The sequence below is a fragment of the Cryptomeria japonica genome, chromosome 10 (genome assembly GCF_030272615.1).
Source record: "Cryptomeria japonica chromosome 10, Sugi_1.0, whole genome shotgun sequence".
Taxonomy (NCBI): Eukaryota; Viridiplantae; Streptophyta; class Pinopsida; order Cupressales; family Cupressaceae; genus Cryptomeria; species Cryptomeria japonica.
Genome location: NC_081414.1, coordinates 730,682,287 through 730,708,202, shown reverse-complemented (window position 1 = coordinate 730,708,202; position 25,916 = coordinate 730,682,287). Strand labels below are relative to the sequence as shown.

At 38.3% G+C, this 25,916-nt stretch overlaps 1 protein-coding gene across 5 annotated transcripts in view; it reads left to right on the top strand.

Annotated features, from left to right (window-relative positions):
* The first annotated feature begins 205 nt into the window (after window positions 1-205).
* LOC131045580 (uncharacterized) overlaps window positions 206-25,916 on the top strand; it is a 114,213-nt gene continuing 88,502 nt past the window's right edge. The window contains exons 1-3 of one of the 5 annotated variants that reach the window (XM_057979191.2): window positions 1,642-1,890; window positions 2,035-2,203; window positions 24,791-24,936. In XM_057979191.2, the coding sequence (XP_057835174.2) occupies window positions 24,807-24,936 (130 nt within the window). In that variant the 5' untranslated portion in view covers window positions 1,642-1,890; window positions 2,035-2,203; window positions 24,791-24,806. Of the gene's footprint in view, window positions 481-1,639; window positions 2,204-2,562; window positions 2,586-24,790; window positions 24,937-25,916 lie in introns of those variants that run through there. The other 4 variants (XM_057979192.2, XM_057979194.2, XM_057979190.2 and 1 more) reach the window with 4 other exon arrangements.

The window sequence follows — 25,916 nt, the reverse complement described above, 5'->3', positions numbered from 1 at the left end:
TATTTTATTTAATTAGGTTCAACTTTCTATTAGTTATAATTTTCTAAAATCAAATTTATTTTTCAACTATTGAATTTACTTTAAGACGTTTGATGAGGTTAGTCGCTCGAAATAGCTGTAGGTTCCAAATTCATTTCTCTCATTTACCATTTTTAAAAGAAGCTTATACTGAATTCTTTACTTGATTGTGAATCATTATTTGCTTCCCTCAATGCGTGTGAAGAGTCTCAAAATCTGGAAGAGAGAACAAATTTATAAACTATTAGAGAAAATGGATCTAAATGTGGAAGCAAAGAACATTATTTTCAATAAAATGTTTTGGGGACGGTTCTTTATAATTCTATGACCATTGTTCCTTTGCATTTTGTTTCCGTATAAGTTCTTTGGCAGAACATAATGGTGAAAGCAAGTCTAAAAGTAAAAAAACCCCAGAATTTGAAGCACAGGCGTTGTTTTTTCAGTTTTTTAAAAGAGACTGAGGTGAGTTTTTTCAGTTTTTTCAAAGAGACTGAGGTGAGTGCTTGTGATTTAAATGTACTGTTTATTTTGGCATGAAATTTAAACCAGAAGCATTGAAATACATCCCTAAATTTTTAATCTCTAACTTTAGGTCTGCTTTGATTGTCTTATGGAAAATTATTTTTTATCATTTTTAACCTCGTAATTTCTGGATTAATTTTTTTTGGAGCACTGTATAACCCATAAATCAAAAGTCATAATGTAACAGATAAAAGATCTGTAAAACTTTCCATTTGGACTCAACGGCCGGCGGCATATTGTACTCTGTAATTTCATTGGGCAGAATACCACGTGGACAACCACCATAAAAGATTAGAGAGCGCGAACAGATCCTCAAAGCTCTTCACCACAACTTTAGGGAAAATCGCTGATTTCAGAGGGGAAAAATCGTACCGTAGATTTTTGTATAGAAACACTTCAATCGCCTCAAACCAGCGAGAAATTTCGAAAGCACACAGACAATGGAGAAGATGGAGAAGGAAAGCTGAATTCTTCAACGAAACTTACAGTAATACATACAAATCGGTATAAATGACATTATCAGGCTGAGCATTCCAGCGGCCATTCTCATCCCGGGCAGCTCGCTTAGAAGATGTACATCTGCTTTGTTATTTTTCTCCACTGCTGCAGTGTGGGCCCTGCTAATGGGAGCATGCCTTTCCTCTTCCCTCGCACACATCCTCCTCCGACTTCAGATCCGCTTCTGTCACAGCATATAGCAAAATTGTCTAGAAAATGTCGCAGTCATGGCTCTGGTTCTTTGCTGCTGGGCATCTTATCATCCGACATCGTTCTGGAATCATCCAACCTTCTGGAATCATCGGCAATGTTTTTTAAACACTAATAAAATTATTATAATTAAAAAATATTCAGCGGCATTAACCAATCATAATTAGAATAAATAGTTTTATTTGAATTATTAATTCATTTAAATATGAAAACATTAGCATAAGATAAAAAGTTTAAAAAATACTTCATGCTTATTGGACAGTTTAAAATATTATATGCATCCAACGGATGCGATAGTATCCTGCCTGTCGGGAGGAACTAAAAATCGAAATAAAGCGAAATAGAATTATAAAAATAGAAAACTATTATTAGGTCTTGATTGCCGAGAGGATTCACCTCTAATCAATATGTTAAAATTATAATATAAACTTTACGCTTAGTTCTAATATAAACTTGGGTATTAGGAAGAAATAAGATAATTTAATTAAACCTATTTGAAAAGTATTGGGGTTTATGGAACAGTTGGGAAGACGGCTGTTTGTCGGTGCTGGTCCAATCTTCTGTAGATCAATCACTTACTTAGCCATCGGTTACAGGAAATAAATGTCAGGCTAATGGGAAGCCCAACCAAATTCAAAACAAGTAAGATTAAGAGGGTTGGAATCTATTTGGAACACGCGTTATAAGTAAATTTTTGTTTTCAGGATAGCAGGAAGGCAGGGGCACATTCGTTGTGATGTATGTTAACAAATTCTGATTAGGAAGCATTTGGTTGTTCTTACCAAGGTTTTAAAACCCTATTGCATCTGCGGCGCATGGTCAAGGATGGAAGTCAGAGTTCCAGATAGTAGTACTGCTATTGGACTAAACCAAGTTACCTTTTGTCCAAATTTATAGTAGCTGAGAGCCAAACGGAAGCAGCTAGAAGAAAGTAGCCGAGAAAGGTCAGGAAGAGGTAAGCTAAAGAAGTCCCTCTGCAAATGGTAGACAAATTTCTATTCATAACAATTTTCATCTTTTCTAAACATTTTATTGACCGTAGCTGAGACACGTTTCCATTACCGCTAAAACCTCGTCCTTGAAATTTGGCAAAACGCAGAGTTTCCATTCTCAGCCTCTCATTATTTATCACTATTTTCCATGTACTTATACTACCTTATCAAAGTTGTTCTCTATCTTGTGCTTTTGTTTGGATAGATTTGGTCGGTCAATCTGTAACGGAAGTTTACATGTTAACATGTCTTATTGTTCTCCACTCGTGAACAAATTATTATTCATTGTACAGGAAGGTGATTATTATATTTTGAGAATAGATGCACCTTTGGCTGGGGCACAAGGTACATTTATATGTTTATACATATAGAAATTAGTTGCAAAGTTGTAGTCTAGTTAGTAATTGCTACTTACAGATCTCAGTAATATCATTTGGATGTTAGAGGTTCTTGTGGATTCTATCGGCAATTTTTTTAAACAATTATATAGTGTTTCATGTACTAATCTTTACTTTGACTTTAAAATATTAAGAAGCAAATCTTTTGAAATAACTTTATTGTTGTCAGTAATTGATACAACTAAAGATAATGCGCTGTTGACATGAGCCCTTCATAACATACCTTTTAAAGTCTCTTCAATTTAATTTACTGTTTGATACAGCATGACGGGTGGTTGGGACTAGTTCAATCTACTTTGTGATCACTCTAAGGATCATTCCATGGAGATAGACGCATAATGACCAAGTATAGTACAATCACCTTGGCTACTCTAGTGCTTGCACCTTGACCGCACAAGGTTAAGAATAAAAACCCCATAGTTCTTGGATGGAGGAAGACCATCACTAAAATGCATTTTGAAGGATTGGGGTCCCCTGATGGGCATTTGTCTGGCATTGAATTGATTCAAGATTGATACTGAACACCCTGGATTTATACACCATAATATTGAACATTTCAGGTATCGGACATTTTAATATTGTGAAGGTCATATGCCTCAATGTTCCTTACTGTAGACAATCCTTTCAGTTCAGTCCTATAAACAATTATGTTGTGATCTTAGAATTTTGATGCAATTCACCGACCATCCAATAGGAGAAGAGTCTCATTTATTACATATAAATTGACTTCATCATGTTGCAGGACACTTGGAATTCCGAATTTTACATAATTCTATGCTTGCACATTTCACATACATGTCTACCAGGGTAGTTGCAACTTCAACATCTGGCAAATACCTCCTTCCTTTATACCTTGATATATGTTTATGCCCTGTTCTCCAATTTAGGCACAGGCAGGGAGGATGTTGGCGGTGGTTGCTGAGTGTGGCTTTACACATGCCAATTGCATTTGATTGAAAGTTTCTAAAGCCTTTTCAACAAATCAATTTTGTGCATATCCTGCAATCATTGCAGTCTATGAGATCACATTTCATCGAGGCATTCTGTCAAACAGTTACATGTGCCTTGTCAATGCTTCCACATTTTGCATACATTTCTACCAGAACATTTATAAGTATGATATCTGACAAAAATTCGCCTTCCATTTTGCTCTCATGGATGTCCATACCTTTTTCCAAAGCTTCCACTTTGGCACAGGTAGGGAAGATGCTGGCAAAGGTTGTGGAATTCAGCTTTACTTGTGCCAATTGCTTTTGCTTAAAAGTTTCTAATGAATCCATTTTGTGCATATTTGCAATCATTGCATTCGATGTCATAGGGTTTGTTGTATTTGATCCATGAAGTTCAAAATTTGATGTATTAAAAAAAAACCTAAAAAAAATCATATCAATTCGCCTTGACATTCGTATCAATAATGTGAAGGGTTTTTTATTGTTTTTTCATATATTTTCCTATGTAAACAACACTCACAACATATTTTCTTCATTGCTATTTTGTGGGTTTGTGAGTCATTTTCATGCGAGTCTTTGCAATTAGGTATAAAAGCCAGTACTGGGGAGGTCTTTGGGGATTTGATTAGGGCATTCAAAGCCGTTCCATATAGGACAGCAACGAGGTTTGGATGTAAACCCAACCCTCCTAGCTTGGCAATTCCATATAGGACTTGCAGTTTGAGCTTAATCTCCAGTTGTTGTGTTGAAAATTGTAGGTTTGGCACAGTGATAATTGCTAGATATGGTTCCTTTAGGTGTGATGTAGGAGCATCCTTGGTGGGCACATCAGGTGACAAGTGGCAGTGCATGTCTTACAGGAGCATCTTGCAGAGTAAAGGAGATGTCATAGTTGACTACTATTGTGAGGTAATTGGTGTAAGAGGTTATGATAGAGCATTAATTTTCATCTTACATGATTCCTTGCGCTTTCCTATTCTCTGCGTAGGATTTGGTGGGTTATGTTTTGTAATTTACAAGTTATAAATTGTAATTTATGCAAAATGTCAAGGTCTCCTAACTTAGGCGTGGGATCTGGGGTTGGTTCCAACCCATGGTATGCTGTAAACTCAAGTTAATTTGCAGCTCACTTATCTAAGTTGATCCTGGTTGCAAGTGTTCAGGGTCTTTGGCTGCAGGTGAAGAATGAAGAGATGGTAGAAGCCAGAAGGCCTAGTTGAAGCAAGAGCTTGCAGAGGATGAAAATGTAGAGGGAAAGAGTGAAGGTTGTAATCAGATTTGCAGATAGTTTGCTGTTATAGTTTCTTTTGCAGGTGGTTTTAACTTTTGATATTGCATTAAAAAATTGAAGGTGTTTTTGTAAGCCTGCAGGCTCAGAGTTGCAGGCAATTTGCTAGTTTGCTTTCATATTTGAAGCCTATGTAAGGTTGCTGTTTAGATCAGTTTCTCATCAGATTTGTTATGATTTCATCAGCCCTTATGGCTGTCATATCAATGTAATTTCAGTTTGCTTTGATGGCTTATAAATTCAAGTGGTTTGGTGTGAGAATTTTTCATTGCAGTTTGGAGATTTTTATGATTGTTTGAAGCATTTCTGAATAGCAACGCATGTCTAAGAGAGTTTGTTGATTTACATCACTGTGGTGTTTATGTGAGAGGTCATTGATGTACCTCCATCAATGAAAATTGCAGCAATTGTTTTGTGGTGTGTACGGGGAGTCTTTTACATCAAGAAGAATACTATCATGCTTACTTGCAATTTAAATCTCATGGTTGTTTTAAGCTTTCAGATTTGAGTCAAGTCTATTGAATGGCTTGTAAGATATGTGTGGTTTGAGAGGGAGATTCTCCTTACATCAGGTTGCTACCATATTAGTTGACTTGTTATCATAGCTACGGTTCCTTGTACTATTGTTGAATTTTGTAGAGCAGTAGAAAGAAATCAACATTATCACTGGGTCTTTGGAGCCAAAATCCCAGATCACATTAGTTGGAACACTCAGGAAGGGTGATATACGTGTTTATGACATCAAACTTACCTATCAATTGAAGGAAGGGAGACCTAATTTAGACGCGACACCAGCTCCATCAAACTAAAGGTGGGTTGCTGAAGTTTTGAAGATTGCCATGCATCTAACTAAGGACACAATACCCAGAAACTGTGTCCTCTTGAGTGGAAGAGTCACATGAGGAGGCCACAGATACTTTGGACTGTCTTGAGCCATTCTTCAGATAAGCTATTCAGGTCAACTTCAGGGAAAGGGCAGTGACAGTCACAGTCACGTAAGTCAAATCTGAGTTTCTTAATAGCATATCGTCGACTATACACAAGGCAGAAGCTACTGTATGTAGAACGTCTATCTAAGCACATACTTGTTACAGAGGGGATGTCAATGCAAACTTTCTAATGATATATTATGTTTTCGAACAAATTTTCAATCTATGACCAGTTGGTTCATTGAGCTCTACTATTATTAGATCTGAATTGTATTATTTTGAATGTTTACTTGCAGCACTTGATTTATTTCTGAAATTGTATTGGAAGATAAATCAGAAAATATAAAAATCTACAACAAGGGAACATTGCAGTTGAAGATTTTGTTGATTATATACGTGATTTGCACAAGAAAGTCAAGAAGAGTCCAGAGAAAAGTATAAGGAAGTCCAGAGAACATGCTGATCTTAAGAGAAGGGAGCAGGAATTTCAGATTGGGGATTTTAACTTGTTTGAGGAAGGAAAGTTTTTCCCAAGGAATGTACAACAAGTTGAAGTGGAAAGTGACTGGAACATGTAAGGTCTTAAGGAAGTTTGTAGTGGATGCCTACAAGATAGAGCTTTCTAAAGGTATAGACATTTCACCCATTTTTAAATGTTTCTGATTTGTGCTGTTGTTATGAAGGGCAGAGTTTTTAAGAAGGTGGTTTAGATCCTGATGAGCAGAGGGAAGAATGGGTGGAACAATTTCTTGAGAAGGAAATAGACAAAGTTGAAGTTGCTATAGATTCTTGAATATCCAATAAAACAAGAGGGAAGGATTACAAGGAGTACTTAATCAAATGGAGGAATAAGGTGACAGATGAAGCAACTTGGATGCATGCATCTTAGGTTGCCAAACGTGGTATTTCAGTTCCAAAATGTTTCAAATCTTCATGAGCTGCAATACTCATAAAAAATTTCCATCTATTTGGAGTGTCTGATGCAAAAGCATTTTGGGGCTTGTACCATCCTGCACACCCAAAAAGATCTAACAAATTTTGGTTTTCTTTTGGTTTGTGTGTGTGTTTGTAGGCTTTGTTTATTGATAAGTCTATGAATGGACACATTCTCACCTAGTGTTGGGCATAGATGTCAGATAATAAATGGTGATTTAGTTTCTTGTTTGGGAATTGTTGGGACCCATTACTTTCCAACACTCCCTTTTCTTTTGTGACTGAGCTTTAGATCTCTTGGGGCTGACACATTTCCTAGCTCTTAGCGCTGCCAATAAATCCTTATCTTGGCATTCATTCTTGTTGCTGGGCCCACGAACCGTGGCATTCTAAAGTCCCTACTAGATGTGAGGGTAGGTAGAATGTTAGGCAACCTTGAGGCACCCACATAATATGTTGGGTGTTCCCTGTTTGGATTGTGGTTACTCCTATGATGGCAATTACAAATCTGGCAATAGGTAGTTATAGATGCAATACCCATCCTAACTTGGTGGCTATTAAAGAAATCACTGCAGTATTGTTGATATACCCATCCTAACTTGGTGGCTATTAAAAGAAATCACTGCAGTATTGTTGATACCACTCCCTAGTTGGCATTATTTCCCATGACAGGGCAGTTACCTGGATGTTGTTGGCTGCATTCATGGTATATATATAACAGATCACAAGAATGCACCAAGAGACAATCAATCAATAAAGAGACCCCCGAGCAGTATATGATGATGGCACTTTATACTTGGTGTAATTACAGGTGCCAGATGCCAAATATAGCGAATTGGACTTGATCTTAGCACATGCAAATGCCAAATTTTGCCACAGAATCAAAGTACCATTTTTTGATAAAATAATATCAATCCGATCACACCACTGCAAAGTACACAAAAAAATATGCACTTTAAAAAAAAATCGCACCAAAAAATGTTTATAAATATATACAACATAGTTGAACTACTCACCAAAACCAAAATCTCACCAAGGCTCGAAAAAAAAACCTCAGGAAAAACTCGGCCAATACTCACCAAATAACTCAAGAACTAAAAAAAATTGCTTAAATTTAATTAGAAATGCATTTTTTTTTCAAATTCAATGAGAAGATGTATCCAATGAGTCAATAAATGAGAACACAAAAGACACAAGCTGAGTCTAGATATATTTAAATGCAAAGTGGGTATAAAATCGCATCCTCATGAGGAATGCTGATGGCTGGAAGCAAAATAGTAAATAGTTTTGTATAACTAAAAGTAAATACATCATTACAATTACATCTTCCTCTTCCCAGCTCTAGTAAAAACTAGGGGAGAGGTAGAACTACAGGGTCTAGTCCTAGAAGTCTGCACTGGGCGTGACTGTCCCTTATCGCTCGGTATGTCTAACTCAGGCTGTGGTTCATCCTCCATCGTGGATGTAGCTCTGCCTCTAGCTTCTCCTAGCACTGGCAATGACTCCTCATCCTCCTCAATGTCTTCTAGTGTGAAACCAAATCCATCCCCCTCCTCCATAGCCTGCCTCTCCAAATCATTGACGTCATCCTCTGTAAACAATGAAGGTTGCTCTGTTGATGTCCAATCACTGTAAGGATCTATATCATCCAAATCAATTGGACTAGTTGCTGCTTCCTCCACCTTCCTTTTGCACAACTGAAGATTATATTGCACAAAGACAAGGTCATTGAGGCGTTTTTCAGCTAACTTGCTCCTCTTCTTTGTGTGGATGGCCTCAAACAAGCTCCAATTGCTTTCACAATTGGATGAACTACAAGGTTGACATAAGATTCTGAGGGCAATCTTTTTGATATTTGGGGTATTTCCACCCCAACTTTGCCACCAAGCATTTGCAAAATAAAATATTTAAAATCTAGAAAGCAAAGTGAAAAGTGAAAACATATTTTATCAATTTATCAATTACTTTAGACCTTAAAATCCAAATGGCAAATGTTATACCTGGGGAATGAGTGGTTCTTCCTCTTCTGGCTAGCTCTTAAGAGAATAGCTTACCCCTTGCTTTCTCATAATTTTTGAGTTAGGCCACAACGAGTTCTCTCACCTCAACCTTAGGTATTATCCTTTGAATGCATGAAACGAGGCCCTCCATGACCTCTCCATTAGGATCTGAGTAAGAATCCCCGAACTTTAAACGAGGATTGAGGAAGTACCTTGCTGCATGAATGGGTTGGTAGAGCTGATTTACCACCTCTTATCATTAATTTCCCAAATGGGATCAAATTTGAGTCTATCCCCCTTGTAGTAATTTTTGATAGACTCCTTGGCCCTATCCATGGCCTTATAAACATACCCCATTGGGTTTTGATCCCCATCTACCAAGCGGAGAACTCAGACCAAGGGCTTCGACACCTACAATTAAAAAATACAAATTACAAAAAGATTAATTATTGAAGTTACAAATTAATAATGAGAGACTTGAATCAAGAATAATTGAAAATTCAAGTTTTGAAGTTACCTTAACGATCTTTGCAGCCTTTTGTGCAAAATGGTTGTCGAAGACTATGCATGCAACACCCTCTCCTTTAGGCTTCTTTGAATAAGGCGAGGCTAGCCATGCTCGACCCACAAAAAATTGTTTCAAAGAAGTCAATGCACCAAGAATGCTTTGCAACGTCAAGAAAATTGTTGAAAAACTTGTGACATTTGCCCTCACCAAACCTCTCCCTGGGTGTGCTCTCTCATCAAATAAAGAACTGAAGGGTGATTGTAAATATATTTTGTGATCCTCCTTGCATCTTCCACAATTGGAGTCACCCAATTAAGTTTTCCTATGTCCTCCAAAAGAAGGTCAAGGACATGTGCTGCACAAGGTGTCCAAAAAAGAGTGGGGTGCCTATCTTGGAGCATTCTACCTGCTGCCACATATGCTGCTGCATTATTCGTGATTATTTGCACCACATTCTCAACTCCCACCTCCATGATAATTTACTCCAACATTCCAGCCAAAGTCTCAACATTTTTCACCTTGTTGGAGGCATCCACCGATTTCAAGAACACCACATTGTTCTTGCAAGCAACCAAAAAATTAATTATGATGCGTTTTTTGCCATTTGTCCACCTATCGGAAAGAATAGTGCAAACATATTTCCACAATTCTTTTCTTTGGTCCTCCACCACTTCTTTTGCCCTATCAACTGCGTTTGTGAGCAACCTACATGAACAAAGTGAAATTAGGTCTTAGTACACAATTTTAATTTAATAAACAAGAAAAACATTTAAAAATGAAATCAAGTGGACTATTTACTAACCTCCCACCCAAGTCCTTGTGAGAAGGGGCCTTGTACCCTTTTCTTGAAACTGTCAATGCGGTAACCAAACTTAGCCAATAAGGATTGTCTGCCACATTGAATGTGATGTTGTTGAAGTACCAAAAATCAGCACATGAAATGTCTGTTTTTTCATGTGCCTTCCTATTCCATCCAGTTGCCTCTAATGATGGTTGTCCTCCAGGTGTGTTCCTGGGCACAAAATAATTACCTATAGATTGTCATTGATGGTGATGCAGCGGGTGCTCTACTAGAAGAAGCAGAAGTGGTGGCCGAGGTGGTGCTGGGTTTGCGGATAAGTGGGTCACGACGAGAGCCCACTATGCCCTGAAGTGCTTCTTCTTCTTCGTCAATGTCAATTGAAGCACCTTGAGATTCAGCTATGGCTGCTCTCATGGCTAGTTTTGCCCTCTCCCTTTGCAATTTTTTCTCTTCCCTAGCTGCAAGTATGGCACTAATGTCTCTTTTTATTTCTTTTGTGGCCCCAAGACATCCCTTAGCATCATGCTTCTCGATTGCCTTGATGCCTGCAAGGTGGTATTTGAGACGGTTTATTCCTCCATGAAATATATTTTCACTTTTAATTCAAATCACCGACGTAGGTTCTAGTCCTTCATAGGCATACCTCCAAGCCCTATCTCTAGCACTTTTAGGACGGGTGCCTATATATCTAGATGGGCATGGTTCTAGTGGCCAACTATACCCTGAATTTGCCATATTGAATTAATGGTTAATTGTTAACCTACACATACAAAGTGAAAAGACAAAGTTAATATTTTAGTTAAAAAATTTAGCAAACTATCTAAATTAGTTTAAATAATTTTAGACATCATTCAAAGTTAAATAAAATAAACTATTAGGGTTTGATTTTTTTTGAAAAAACTAGAGATTCTTCAAAAAAATAGTGAAAAATTCAACAAAACTATTCAAAAATAGTGTTAAATCTTGTTCCAATGACTCTCAATCATTTTTGACTACTTAGGAATGATTTTCTATTCATCTAGTTGCACCAAAAACTAAATAAAATGTTTAAAAAAAAACAGGAAAAAAATCAGAAAACCTACCTGGGAATCTGATTTTTCTTCAAAAACCACCTCAAATCTGCTTCAAAACCACTCAGAATTGGCAAGAATTGATGTAAATCAGTTTGCAAGTGTTTGGGAGGGTGTTTTTCCCCTTCTTAGCTAAATACAAAACAAAAAATGATGAAATGAAACACTTTTTTGCAGTTTTTCCCTTTTCTGCATTGGCAGACGAGTTTTAAACATGGACTAGTCAATGGCAATACTACTTGCCAGCCAGAGAAACTCGCAAGTTTTTAGAAACTCGCTGAGTAGTCCAACTATGATATATAGTATCAGCACCTCATGGTGTTGGTCAATAACTTGGGATAAATTCTAGGTCAGTGTTTTATCTTTCTTAAATAGGTTTATATAGTATCAGCACCTCATGATGCTGGTCAATAACTTGGGATAAATTCTAGGTCAGTGTCTTATCTCTCTTAAATAGGTTGTACACTTGTGATTGTAATAGTTTGATTTTCTGGACAGTTACTTGGATGTTGTTAGCTGCATTTGTAGTATATATAGGCTCTAACAACTGCTAGATACAAAAAATATAGGAAATTGAACATGCCGACATATGAATAATACTTTGTTATGTTAGTTTAATAAATGGCAATGTAGTGTTCCCATAGGGGTTAGGGGCAATGTATCCAGTTTACATGTTGGAATAAAAGCTATATCTTTCTGCCATAATTGTTCTATAAATGATATATGTTGTTACTGTTCATGTACCTATTATTTTCGATTTACTTTTGGTAGTCTTAGAACCCATACCTTAAGGAGTAAACATTTTGGCGCCGTTGCCGATACAAACTCGGAGATCAATATGGTGGTAGGTGGTAGGCACGTATAATGGGCAAACAATTCCAACAACAATTACTAGTAACTGAAAGTGACACCCAGGAAGAAGTGACACATGCGGAAGTATAGGAGGATCAATTGATGGTAGACTTGGTAGACTTGTGGGAGGTTTCGGTCACCCAGTACGTCAAGAGGGAAGCTGAGGAGAGAGCGGTCCCTAAAGGCACAGTGTGTGGTGAACTCATAGTGAACACTACTGTCTTCGATCTTCTTGGAAGTCTTCCAAGGTTGTTGGCATTGAATCTGATCGAATTGCAAGACCGTTGGGAGGAAAGCAACCTGGAATGACGTCGGCAACAAATACTGCAACGATACAAATGAATGATTGAATGATTTTACTACAATACAACCGAGAGGGAGGCACTTGGCATGGTGTACTCCGTTCAGAAGTTCCGACCTTACCTCTTGGTGACACTGTTCACATTCTATGTGGACCACCAAGCCCTCATGTACTTGGTGAATAAACCAATCATTCAGGGGCGAGTGAGTAGGTAGTTGTTGTTACTTCAAGAATTCAGTTTCACTATTATAGTACGTCCGAGAAAGAGCCATGTGATTGCGGACCAGTTGTCGAGAATCAACTCGGGAGGGCCGCCAGAGGGAGTGAACGAGGACTTTCCGGATGCTCACCTTTTCCAAATAGTGACACTACCACCATGGTATGACAATATCGAAGAGTACTTGTCAACCTCCACATTCCTGAGGGATATGCCACTGAGTGAGAGAAGGAAGTTCGCACTCAAGAGTAGAACTTTCCAGTTGATAAGTGGGCTGTTGTACAAAACATAAGGATGCAATGACACAAAAGGTGCTATTGGTAGGATTGTGGTGGCCAACTCTACATATTGATGCTCGAGAGTGGGTACTGGGATGTGACACTTGCCAAAGGGCGGGTAAGCCATTGAAGAGGGCATTCATGCCCCTCTTTCCGTCACAACCACAAGAACTATTTGAAAGATGGGATCTGGACTTCGTAGGGCCATTGAAGGCAAGCAGTATGCATCAGTGCTGATACATTGTCGTGGCGACGAAGTATCTTACGAAATGGGTACATGCAAGAGCCCTACGAGACAACACTGCCATCAACACGACAAGGTTTCTGTACGAGCAGATCGTGACACGGTTCGACATCCCTATACAAATCACAAGCGATCGGGGGGTGCACTTTGTAAACCATGTAATCTGGACAATGACGATGGAGTTCAAGATCTTCCATAACTTGTCAAGTCCGTACTACCCCTGAGCAAACGGGCAAGCCGAATCAACACACAACGTCTTGGTGTCGATAATATACAAATCTTGTGGAGTAGAACAGTAAGACTGGGAGGAGATGCTTTCGACAATACTGTGGGTGACCACGGGGCATACCCCATTCCAGCTAATGTACGGTTATGAAGTAGTAGTTCTGATAGAATATATTGTACCTAGCTTGCCGGTGGCAGTGGAAAATTGTTTGGGGGAGGTGGAGAGCTTGAAGGAGCGTCTCATAAATTTGACAAAATTGGATGAGTGGCGGGTACTGGCACAATGGGTAGCGGAGGTTGCCTAGCGCAGGAGGAAATTCTAGCACAACAAGCATCTTTGGCAGATGAATTTATGGCCAGGATAGTTGGTCCTCAAGTATAACGGCTGCAATGAACTGAAGCCTAGGAAGTTTTGAATCCATTGGTTGGGACCCTATAAAGTAAAGGCAGTTGGTCAGAATGGCTCGATAAAGTTGTCAACCTTGGATGGTAATTCAATAAGAGACCCTCTGAATGGATCCAAGCTTAAGATATATGAGCAAAGAGAGAAACCTGTGATTGGAATCAATATGCTGGGCTACACAACCCGCGACGACTGGACAATCGAGAGGAATGAGGTGCTCGAAGAAGACCCGGTGGTTCAGGGGTATCCTTATCAACCGAATGAAAATTGGGCTGGTCTGGTAACCTTCCTTGAGGAAAGGTTGGTGCCAAAGCATGTTGAGGGTATTGCAGTACCACGAATTCACAAACATCTCACAAATGCATATTTTGATACCCGACCTTGTGGGTGAGGTACGATAGGCATTGGATGTGGAAGGCTTCATATGAAGGGGCCCGTCAAGGGTACATGGCCTACGAAATTGATGAAGAGGCTGAGGCATGGTGAAAGGAAGAGGAGGCCAGAAAAGAGGAGCTGCTTGATCTGGAAAAGGAAATTGACTTGGAGGAATACGGTAAAACCTTGGGCCCATGTTTGAAGATGATCATAAAAGCCGATGATATGTTCATCGTTGAGAGGGATGGACATAATGAAGAGTTGATCAAGTGGTGTGTAGTGATGGGAAGGAGCCCCCATCCCTACCGGTCTTGAACTCACTTTGGAGGGTGATACCTAATCCAGCAGAACATTCGAAGGTTGATGGAGAAGAATTGATGTGGTACCAACAGTGCGAAGGCTGGTATGTGGATGGAAGGTACAAGGGGATAGGGCCGACACCCCTACTTGATAAAATTTTCGACTTGGAATAGGTGGTGGAATACAAGACATAAAAGAAAAGACAAAGACAAGGATAGGGTGAGAGGATTGGCAGATCATGTTGCTGGTGAATAACTTGGGATAAAATCTATGTTAGTGTTCTATATTTCCTAACCAGGTTGTACGCTTGTGACAATAAAAGTTTGATTTTCTGGTATTTCTACATGTTTATGCTATAGGCTATGTGACTGTGTAGTGGCTGTCTGCAGCCTATAAGACTTGCTAATTTCTGATTTGCAAAGTCGTCTGAACAATAAAATATCATAGTTTTTGTGTGGAGTTTACAATCCTGGGCTGTCTTTCATTAGACACTTGGTCTTGACTGCATTCTATTTGCATTCTAAAACTAAAAGCATCCAATCAATTTTTATTAAGCACATTGGACATTCTTTGCTTTTTCTTTTGTCCTATTGACCTCTGGCTTTAGATACATCGAAAGTGATTTTTTTAATTTTCATTGCATTTGTAATTTCTGTTAGTCAGGAAATACCTAAAGTAACATTCTTAGCAGTAACACTGGCATAATGGAAAAAATTCATTGTCATCTGATTAGCTGGTTGATCAAGGGGACTGTACTGCAACACATCCCATTATCTCCCTTAGTGCTATTAAAGATTGAAGGAAACAATATTCAATCTCACCAACTACCCCTCCAAACGCTTCCTTTGTGAGTTGTACTCCTTAGTACATGTTTACTTGCAAATATACTGAACAATAGAATGTTGAAAAAGAGTGCTGCATTTATGGACTTCAATACTCATGCGAACATCACTCGGAATGACCTTTAGACTTTCTTGAAGCTTATTGATTGCTTCTACGTGCTCCATTGGATGCATATTTGATCGTTCTCTTGCATTAATTTTGAAACTTTTGTGGATGTTCAAGATGAGCCTCTTTAGATTTATAGGCATAGGCCATGAACCTCTTCAAATTTATAGGCATAAACCATGGACCTCTTAAGATTTGCTTGCAAACACTCTATTAGAATATTTAATTCTATGTTAGCCACCTATTTTTAGTTCCTTGGTTAATGGTCATTTACTTTTTTTATGTAATTAGCTTTTAAGCTTAATTTAGCTTTCACGCTTAATTTAGCGTTTAGCTCTTTAGTCTTTTACTTTAACGTTATGTTCTAATTATAGAACATCGTCTTGTAACCTCTATATATATGTGTGTATATCGTTCAATGTAATTATCCAATTATTGAATCATTCATTCAATTTATTTTTCATGGTATCAAAGCATGGAAATTAAAAATTTCGAAAGTCTTTGTTATTAAAATTTTTCGAAGTTTTTATTGAAGATATTTTTTTAAAACTGTTTTTTTAAAAAAAAGAGCAGGTTCTTTTTCTCTGCAGGTTGAAAATTCTTTTTCTCTGCAGGTTGAAAATTTTCCTAGGGTTTCTGCAATTTTTGACTAGGGTTTTGACCCTTCAGTTCAAGTCGAAATTTTATTCTGGTTGTAGATTCTTGGTGGGTTTTTCGAGACCTCAACTAGGTCATCAAATTTTTCTGGGTGCATCATTTTTTGTGCCTCAATTTTTGAGCCGTCGGATCTGCATTCTGTTTTCAGATTCTTGGTGGGTTTTTCGAGAGCTTTTTTGAGTTGGTCTCTGATTTTTCCGGGTGCCTCATTTTTCGTGCCTCAAATTTTGTACCAGCGAATTTGCCTTGGAATTTAAAAACAGTTCACAATTTCTGCTAATTCTGTGGACGTCGGGAATTTTGCTGTCTTCTGGGCACCGTTCATGCTGTTCTAAGGTTGTAGAAAATTTTAATTTCTGGGTTTCTTCCAAACCTCGAAATTTGTGCCTTGGAATTCGTGCCAAAATTCTCCTATAGGGTTTTAGTTTTTCCAGCAGCTGCATCTATTCTGATTTTTTAAAAATCAGATTCTTCTGTCTCTTGCTTTCACTTAGTTGACCTCGATCAACCTCGATTTCCGTGATGGCATTATTAACCAACATCATGTTGGAACACAATCAGAAGTTCAACGGCCGCAACTACAACACTTGGAAACAGTGTATGCTTACCATCATTGAGTATCGTTGCCTTGATCAGCTTGTTTTGGGCAAGGAATCTCGTCCTACAACAGCAGGTGATGATCAAGACAAACATGATGTGAAGAATCAAGAGGCTGTCATGCTTATCAAACTCTTTGTCACAGATGATCAACTCCCACAGGTGCCTTCAGGTAAAACAACAAAAAAGATTGGGATCTTTTGAAGGATCTTCATGAAACATCCGACAAGAGCCGAGCTTTCTTTCTGAAGAATATGTTGTTTTCCATCATGATGGATGAGAAGTCATCTATCCAGGCACATCTTACGAAGATCAGGGACATCCATGATCAGTTGGAAGCTATAGGCCGAACCATGGTGGAAGAGGATATGGTAATGATCACCCTGAAAAGCCTTCCTAGATCCTACGAGCATTTCATTGATACGCTCAATATCTCCTCTACTAGTGTTGATTTGAAGTTTCCTGATCTCTGCAACAAGTTGCTACAACAGGATCGATGGAAGCAGCAGTTTGGAAGCAGCGCTAGTTCATCCACTGAACATGCTTTCACAGCCTTAGCTTCACATAAGTACAAAGGTAAAGCTCCATCCTTCCAACAGAAAGGACAAGGTCAAGGTCAACCTCAACAGTCTTCCAAAAAGAAGAGCTTATAGTGTTCCTGCTGTCATATATATGGCCATTTGGTGAAAGATTGCCGAAAATTGATAGCATCCTAGCAATCCAAACAGGGAGGGTCCAAGCAGAAAGCCAATTCTGCCACGCATCCTGATCAGAAGGAATCTGCCTTCTAGCGTTCATGGCCCAAACCTCCTCTAATGATGTTCGATCATCAGCCTGGTACATTGACTCTGGAGCCTCTCGGCATTTCACACATCGTCAGGATTGGTTTACAGAGTACATGCCTTTCATTGATTCACTGATCTTTGGTGGAGGCAAAGAGTATATTATTGTCGGCAAGGGCAACGTTTAGATTTCATTTGGTGGGAGGGATTTAATATTCCTCAATGTATACTTTGTACCTGGTATGAAGCTCAATCTACTGTCAGTCAATTAGATTATGCAACATTCACCACAGCTGGATGTTGTCTTCGGGTTGCACAAGTGCAACATTGTTGACAAGGAGACTCGCACTACAGTTGCAGTTGGTATTGAGGATCATGGTCTTTATAGACTTGTTGATCCTACTGGTTCTCAGGAGCTCGCCATGGCAGCTAGGAGTACTTCCATCAACACTCTTTGGCATCAACGATATGGGCATCTCAATGTCCACTATCTCTCTCAGTTGGTTCGAGAGGATCTAGTCAAGCTGGAAAGCAGCATAGGACTTCGTTTTCAGATGGAGACGCTTGGAGAGCATCCAAGGTCTTGTAGCTCGTTCATGCGGACATCTGTGGTCCCATGAACACTCCATCAGTCACTGGATGCAGGTATTTTATATTATTTGTTGATGATTTCAGCAGACGCATGTGGGTTTATTTTCTTAAGCAGAAATCTGAGGTGTTCACCATGTTTCAGACGTTTAAGGCCTTAGTGGAAAAAGAGTCTAGCTATCAGATAGTCACTCTTCGGTCCGACAATGGAGGGGAATTTTGTTCTATAGAGCTCACCAACTTCTGTGCATCACATGGCATTAAGCATCAGCTTACCACACCTTACACCCCACAGCAGAATGGTGTTGTTGAGCGCAAGAACTGTACAGTCATTGAGATGGCTCCGTCTATGTTGAAGCATAGAAGTGTTCCAAAACACTTTTGGGCAGAAGCGGTCTTCACTACAGTCTACCTTCTGAACCAGTCTCCCACAAAGGCCGTTAAGAAGATGACTCCAGAGGAAGCTTGGTCTGGCAGGAAGCCCAAAATCATGGTCTGGCAGGAAGCCCAAAATCAGTCAGTTGAAAGTTTTTGGCTCTACAGCTTATGTTTGGATTCCAGATGCCAAGCGCACCAAATTGAATCCAAAGAGTTAGAAATCGATGTTCACTGGCTACAGTGACAACCACAAGGCATATTGGCTGATTGATATAGACACTAATCACCTCATATTCAGTCGAGATGTAGTATTTGATGAAGAAAGAGGGCCTTTTCAGCCTTCCTCTCCTGATTTGAGCACTGAGGATCAGCCTCCAAAGGCTGTAAGTATGGGTGTTCGTCTTCCCTTAGCTCCACCTTATGGGAGGGATTTAGTTGACTCTGAAGTTGTGGGGTCTCCCAGGCATGACATTGCACCCCCTGACTTTCCTCAGGATCTTCTAGATCCACATCCAGAGGAGCTTGCTCCAGATATTCCAGGTGATCTTCATCCTACAACAGATGTTGGTACTTCTACTCTCCGGCCTAAGTGGTGGGCCAAGACCATTGGTGATCTTCATGATGATGAGCTCATTGAGGGTAGATCAGTTAGAGGTAAGAGCAAGCACACACAGTTAATTTTGCTCTTATGGCCAACATTCACAGTTTTTATGAGCCTCAAACATATACAGAGGCTAAAGGTGTCCCTGAATGGGAAAAGGCTATGGCAGCTGAGCAACATAGTCTTCTGAAAATCAACACTTGGGTATTGTCCGATCTTCCTCTAGGAAAGAAGCCCATTGGCTGCAAATGGGTGTTTAAAGACAAGTATAAAGTTGATGGAAGCCTTGATAAGTACAAGGCTCGGTTGGTGGCAAAAGGGTTTTCACAGAAGGAGGGCATCGACTATGAGGAGACATTTGCTCCCACAGCCAAGATGAGTACCATTAGGCTTGTCCTCGCTCTCTCAGCTCAATTTGGATGGGAAGTCCATCAAATGGACCTCAAGAGTGCCTTTCTCAATGGTGATTTGCAGGAAGAAGTCTACATGATGCAGCCTCTAGGTTTCAAGGTTGCCAGTAAGGAACACCAGGTATGTAGACTAGTCAAAGCACTCTATGGCCTCAAACAAGCTCCTCGTGCATGGTACATCAAAATTGATAAGTACTTGATTGATCAAGGCTTTCAGAGGAGTCCATCAGATCCCAATTTGTATTTCAAACATACTAGTGATGATATTCTATTTCTAGTAGTCTATTTCGATGATCTCATAATTACCGACAATGCAACACATCTGATCATGCAGGTCAAACAAAATTTGTGTCAGCATTTTGATATGATAGATTTGGGACTTCTCCATTATTGTCTCGGTGTAGAGGTTTGGCAGACTGATAGCCACATATTCATTTCTCAGTCAAACTATGCCAAGAGCCTACTGGATAAGTTTCGAATGCAAGATTGTAAACTTGCATTTACACCTATGGAGATAGGGCTCAAATTATCAACCAAATTAGATTCACCTGTAGTGGATGAGTCTTCATTCAGGCAACTAGTGGGCAACCTCATCTATCTCACCGCCACTAGACCTAACATCAGTTATGCTGTGAGCTATATTTCTCACTTCATGTCAGCCCCAAAAGTTGAACATTGGGTTGCAGCGAAGCGTGTGCTTAGATATGTGAAGGGCACTCCTGATTTTGACATTCTGTACAGCAGAAGCAAAGATCCTAGGCTGGTTGGTTTCACAGACTCAGATTGGGCAGGTTGTGTTGATGACAAAAAGTCAACTTCTAGGTATGTTTTTAGCTTGGGTACAGGTGCAGTCACATGGACCAGCAAGAAGCAACAAACAATAGCTCTTTCCTCGACCGAAGCAGAGTATCGGGGAATTGTTAAGGCAGCATGTGAGACAATTTGGCTACGTAGGATGCATGCAGACATAATGTCTCAACCAAGACCTACTCCCTTGTTTTGTGATAATCAAGGGGTTCTAAAATTAGCCAAAAATTCAGTCTTCCATGACCGGACAAAGCATGTGGAGCTTCATTGTCATTTCATCCGCCAACATGTTGAAGATGGATCAGTGATATTGCAATACATTCCTACAAAAGATTAGACTGCAGATATCCTCACCAAGTCCTTGAGCCCGACAAAGTTTCTCAAATTTAGAGGGCAGCTTGGTGTGATAGATAGCATGACCATTAAGGGAGGGTATTAGAATATTTAATTCTATGTTAGTCACCTATTTTTAGTTCCTTGGTTAATGGTCATTTACTTTTTTTATGTAATTAGCTTTTAAGCTTAATTTAGCTTTCACTCTTAATTTAGCGTTTAGCTCTTTAGTCTTTTACTTTAATGTTATGTTCTAATTATAGAACATCGTCTTGTAACCTCTATATATACGTGTGTATATCGTTCAATGTAATTATCCAATTATTGAATCATTCATTCAATTTATTTTTCACACTCAAGTAATTTCTTTTGTGCAGTGCAAAACTAAAAATTTAGAAAATGAAAAAAAATTAAATGTCCCATGAAATGGATGAGTGGTGGGTATGTGATTTTCTATGCAAATTATATGGGGTGGAAATAATAAAGGGATATATATTATAAAAATGTAACAAAAATAAAGGTACATAGGATACAGTATAAAATAGGGAGGTCTTTTAATTATTATAGTGTATTTAGATGGGGTATCATAAACATAATTTTGAAGGGTAGAAATGGAATTAGGTGTTTTCTTAGTACCTGATGAACGCATGGGCAATGCCATTGTTTTATTGAGCGTATGCCTTGGGCTTAACAAATATACATGAAAAAGAATTGGTAGAATACCTAGATAAAATACAGAGGTATTTTAATTATAATAGTGTTGGGTGAAAATTTTGTAAACTCGTGGAGGCTTACAAAATGTAAGTTTCACGACAGTACATGAGATAATACCTCTCTGAAGGCAAGGTATAATCTCAACTATTTATAAGGGAGGGCTCCCCTTGTTTATTGCTACTAAAAACCACTAACACTTAATTAGGAGCTAAAATATGTACACTAAGCTAATCAATAAGGTGTTACTTTCACCGTATTCTCTTTTTTCAGAATAGGTGTTCTTCCTTCATCATATCCTCTTTTTTCAGAATAGATGATCGTTTCTTACAATAAACTTTCAAGTACAACCAAGCATAATTAACCAAGAAGCTCATGAAAGCTCAAAGATATTCCATGACTTCCTATAAAGCTTCAAGAACAAAGATGAAATACGTGTAGCTCAAAGACTTCAACATACACTTAACCTTAAATGCACAAACATAGAAAGTAAAAACAACACAAAGATTGCAAGTTATCTCTTTGCTTGAGCATGAAACATTAGCTTCAAACATGATAAGTAGCTCAAAGACTACAAGATCAAGTTTGACAATATATCATTAATTATAAACACAATAAGCAGCTCAAAGACTATAAGATTGGGTTTAAATCTCTTTCAAATAACACCACAATACTCACAATCAATTCTGAATAATGTCTTCACATTACAACTTGTTCCAACACAAAGATTGCAAGAAACTTGTCTCTTTTATTGATTGCAATTTGATTTACATCTAAAAACAAAGTCTTAGAGTGCTTCATAAACCAGTAGAGTTTTGTTGCATTGCCAAAAGATTCCCCTCTAATTACAATGAGCATCCTCATATATATAGAGGAGGTGCAATGAGCAAAAATAGGAAAGACTCAACTAACCATGACTAAGTCAAAAGTAGAGACCTATTTGACTTAGGACACATGCAGTCCTATATGTGTACCGATGCATACATAGAATGACCCCTGAGGTGTCGATTGAAATTACAAAATGACACTACACTAGAGATGCATAAAAATGACTAAGTGTCTGGAGACACATCTTTATTATGATCATCCTTCTTCAGAATATCTTCGTATTGTTGCTAAGTAGCCTGTATTTTAGAATCATCTGGTGTTTGCAATGTTTGAGGATGGTGGGAAAACCAGATAAGAGCCTTGCTTCCTGAACTTTATCTTTTCCTTTGGAGATGGTTGCCATATGTACAAGAAGGGAAATCATCAATACTTGAGAAGAACAATCAGCAACCATCTTGATCATTAATACTGAAGAGGATCATGCATGTGTTGAATTTGGTGCCACCAGGATTACAAAAACCTTCATTGTATCATGGTAGAACAAGTGAAAATCGGGCCTACGAACCTTATTTACATGTGTGTACATTTGGTGTAATTCGGGTTCATAGACCCGATTTGCACTTAAGGTTAAGTGTGGCTCAAAGGTGTAGTTTGGGTTTGTAGACCCGAACTACATTTGGAATAAAGACCAGGTGTAGTTCGGACCTATAAACCCAAATTGCACCTTGGGGAAAAACATGTAATGGTGTAGGTTGGACCCATAGGTCCGAACTACACCTAAACAGTGCATAGGATATAACTAGTGTAGGTCGGACCTACAGGTCCGATCTACACCAAAATAGTGAATCGCAAAAAGAGGTGTAGGGCGGATCTATGGGCCCGAACTGCACCTAAGGAAGAGATAAATGGTGCAGGTCGGATCTACATGCTCACCATACATCAAAATATAGAAGAGCTAGGAATGGTGAGGTTTGGGTTTGTAAACCCGAACACCACCATTAGTTGGTGTGGTTCGGATTTACAAACCCGAACCTCACCACTAGTTCAATGCACAAGGAAAATACGGTGCTGTTTGGGTTCGTAGGCCCGAACAACACCAATAACATGGTGTAGTTCGGGTCTACCAATTCGAACATCACCAAAAGGTCAAGGCAAGTGCAAGGAGGAGGTGCAATTTTGGTTTGTAAACCCGATTTGCACTAGGAAGAGTAAATGGTGTAATTCGGGTTTGTAAACTCGAATTGCACCTGGACATATATAATTTACAAGACACACAAAAGACCAAGAAACGGAAAATCACACGTGGGAAGTGACACAAATTACCATGAAAAGCATGCATAGGGCATATAGGCTACAAATTGGACAAAATTTGTAGGGCTTCCAAATTGGGGATAACAAATAGTGTATTTAGATGGGGTATCAAAAACATAATTTTGAAGGGTAGAAATGAAATTAGGTATGTTTTTTAGTACCTAACAAATGCATGGGCAATGCCATTGTTTTATTAAGTGTATGCCATGTGTTTGATTGTAATTTGTTAATATACACGAAAAAGAATTGGTAGACAGATTAGGTTTGTAAAGCTTGAGAGTTTGAAGATTGGGCTGTTGAATTTGTGAAGATATCATTTGCACAAATTTCTAAGGAGAAAGGTTGGACTTAATCCTTTCCCCTTTTTTTCCAAAGTATTTTTTCTAGTAATATATTGTTTTTTTGGGGGTGGTAATATACAGAGAAAAATAATCCTGTGATTACTAACTCACTTATTGTCTTTTATTGGTAATATATTCCTGTAGCTCAACTTGAATTTAAATTTTGTTTGGAATTGGATTCCAAAAGAATTTTTTTTACAAATTGTCAAGTTTGCCAGCAATTTTTCAGCAGCACCATTCTTTGGGTTCTGGCCAGTTTATCAATGGTTAAAGTGATCACATTCATTATGACTTGATATCATGAACACAACACAAAACCTCTATGAAATACATGTATCTTCACTAACAAAGTATTATTCCTTTTCATTCCAGCAACTCAAAACCTATAAATGATGCATAGTATGTAAGATCAACCCATACAAGATTACATTAAACAAAACATTTATCAAAATGAAGCATTGTTAACCAAGGCACGGGGGTCAATCTTGAGGGGTTAGAAAAAAAATAAAGGGTGATAAGTGCTTCAAGTCTAGTAGCTGATATTAGCAGTGCAAACACAGAAATGTTAAATTTATTCAATCAGTTAGTATCATGAGGTGTTAATTTTCAGAAAACAGAAGTTTGATTTTGTATTATAAGGTGTAAATTTGTTTGAAAACATGAAATGAATATACAAGGTGTAGATAAATTGATTTACAATATTCCAATATTATAAGGTGTAAAAATAATGCTCAAAATCAAAATTTGGAAACTAAAAAAATTGATTCTGTAAATTGAAAGGTGTTAATTATTTGAAATAACATGAAATGAATCTACTAAAATCATTTGCAAAGATTTTTTATTTATCTATATAAATTTTGATTTGCATCAAAAAATTGTCACATGAAAAGCAACAGTAAAGACTAAACAGTAGGAAAAAAATTGCTTGATGGGCAACGTAGACCATCAAATTTAGGTCCTGTATCTACTTTACCAAGCATGAGGATGATCATGAAAAAGCATAAAGGTTATGAGAAAGCAAAGGAAACTAATATAAAAAAATAAATAAATGATTGTATTTTGGCTTGCCTTTGATTAATTTTGCATCAGTTCAAATATTATGTTTATGAAGATAATAATTAATCTTATTATTGAAATAATATGCATAGTGGATTTGTCTTACCATAATTTTGTTGTCCCAAGCAGGCTACAAAATCTTAAGATGACGAGCGAGGGAGGAAGTATGAAGGTGACTGCCATAAATGGTGTTAAAATGTATGCTGTGTCGGGCCACCGCTCTTTGGCCACTTGGATTAACCCCAACAAATTGAAAGCTCTTCGCAAAGATGATGGTCTGTCACTTGTTTGCCTTTTGCCCTTAGAATATTTTGTTAACTTTATTTTCAATTTATATAGTCATTTTTTGTACTATTATAGAAGTGCCAAGAGTCTGGAGATTTTGTGGGGAGGGGTTATGCAACAAATAGATGCAAAACTAGTTATTTGCTTTGGCTGAATTGTGTGGTGATCTATTAGAGAGACTAGGGTGTGGACTAAAACAGTTGCAAATAGTCTGGGTCCTCACCCCAGTTCTCTATCTTAGCAGATTGTTTGGATACCAAGAGACCTCAATGCTATCATGAAAGCAGTATATAAAATTTTCTGAAGGAGTCTTTTGTTTGTTTGTTTGACATCAACTACTGATTTCCTGGTCTGCTTCCACTATTGTCAATGCAACCTCAACTAGAATCACTGTTTATAGATCTGAGCCCAAACAACCCCTCAATTACCTCTCAAATTTGTTTCCTCGAGGAGGTCATGTTTCCTCTCAAGGTGCTTAGCCAACTTGCCCAAACCCAAATTTCACTTGTTTCTAATGGGATGTCATATCGGCAAGGATGAACTTGTGAATTTCATTCATTATCAACCTCAAAGGACAGATATCAAAGGCTTTTCTCCTTGCAGAATAGAAAATGCTTGCTATGATGAGATGAACACTCTTTCAAAGGTTCAGTTTCTCATGGATGAGATGGCAAACAGGCTATGTCTTCTCAACAAAGAAGGCACTAATCTGTAGGTTTATGGGGGTTTCCGTGGACCAAGGAGTCTGAGAATATGAGTCCAAGAGGCTTTGTGCATGTATTGCTAATGACAAAGAGATATTTCATGGTTATCTACACCAGAAAAAATAGACACCAAAAGGAGAAGACGATTTCATCTCTTTATTGCACTTCCATTGCAGGTAACTTTAAATTAACAGCCAGAGGTAAACCTAAGATGCTTGGGGATCTTGTACCTGCAATTTCTTGTATGACACAGTATGACAAAAAGG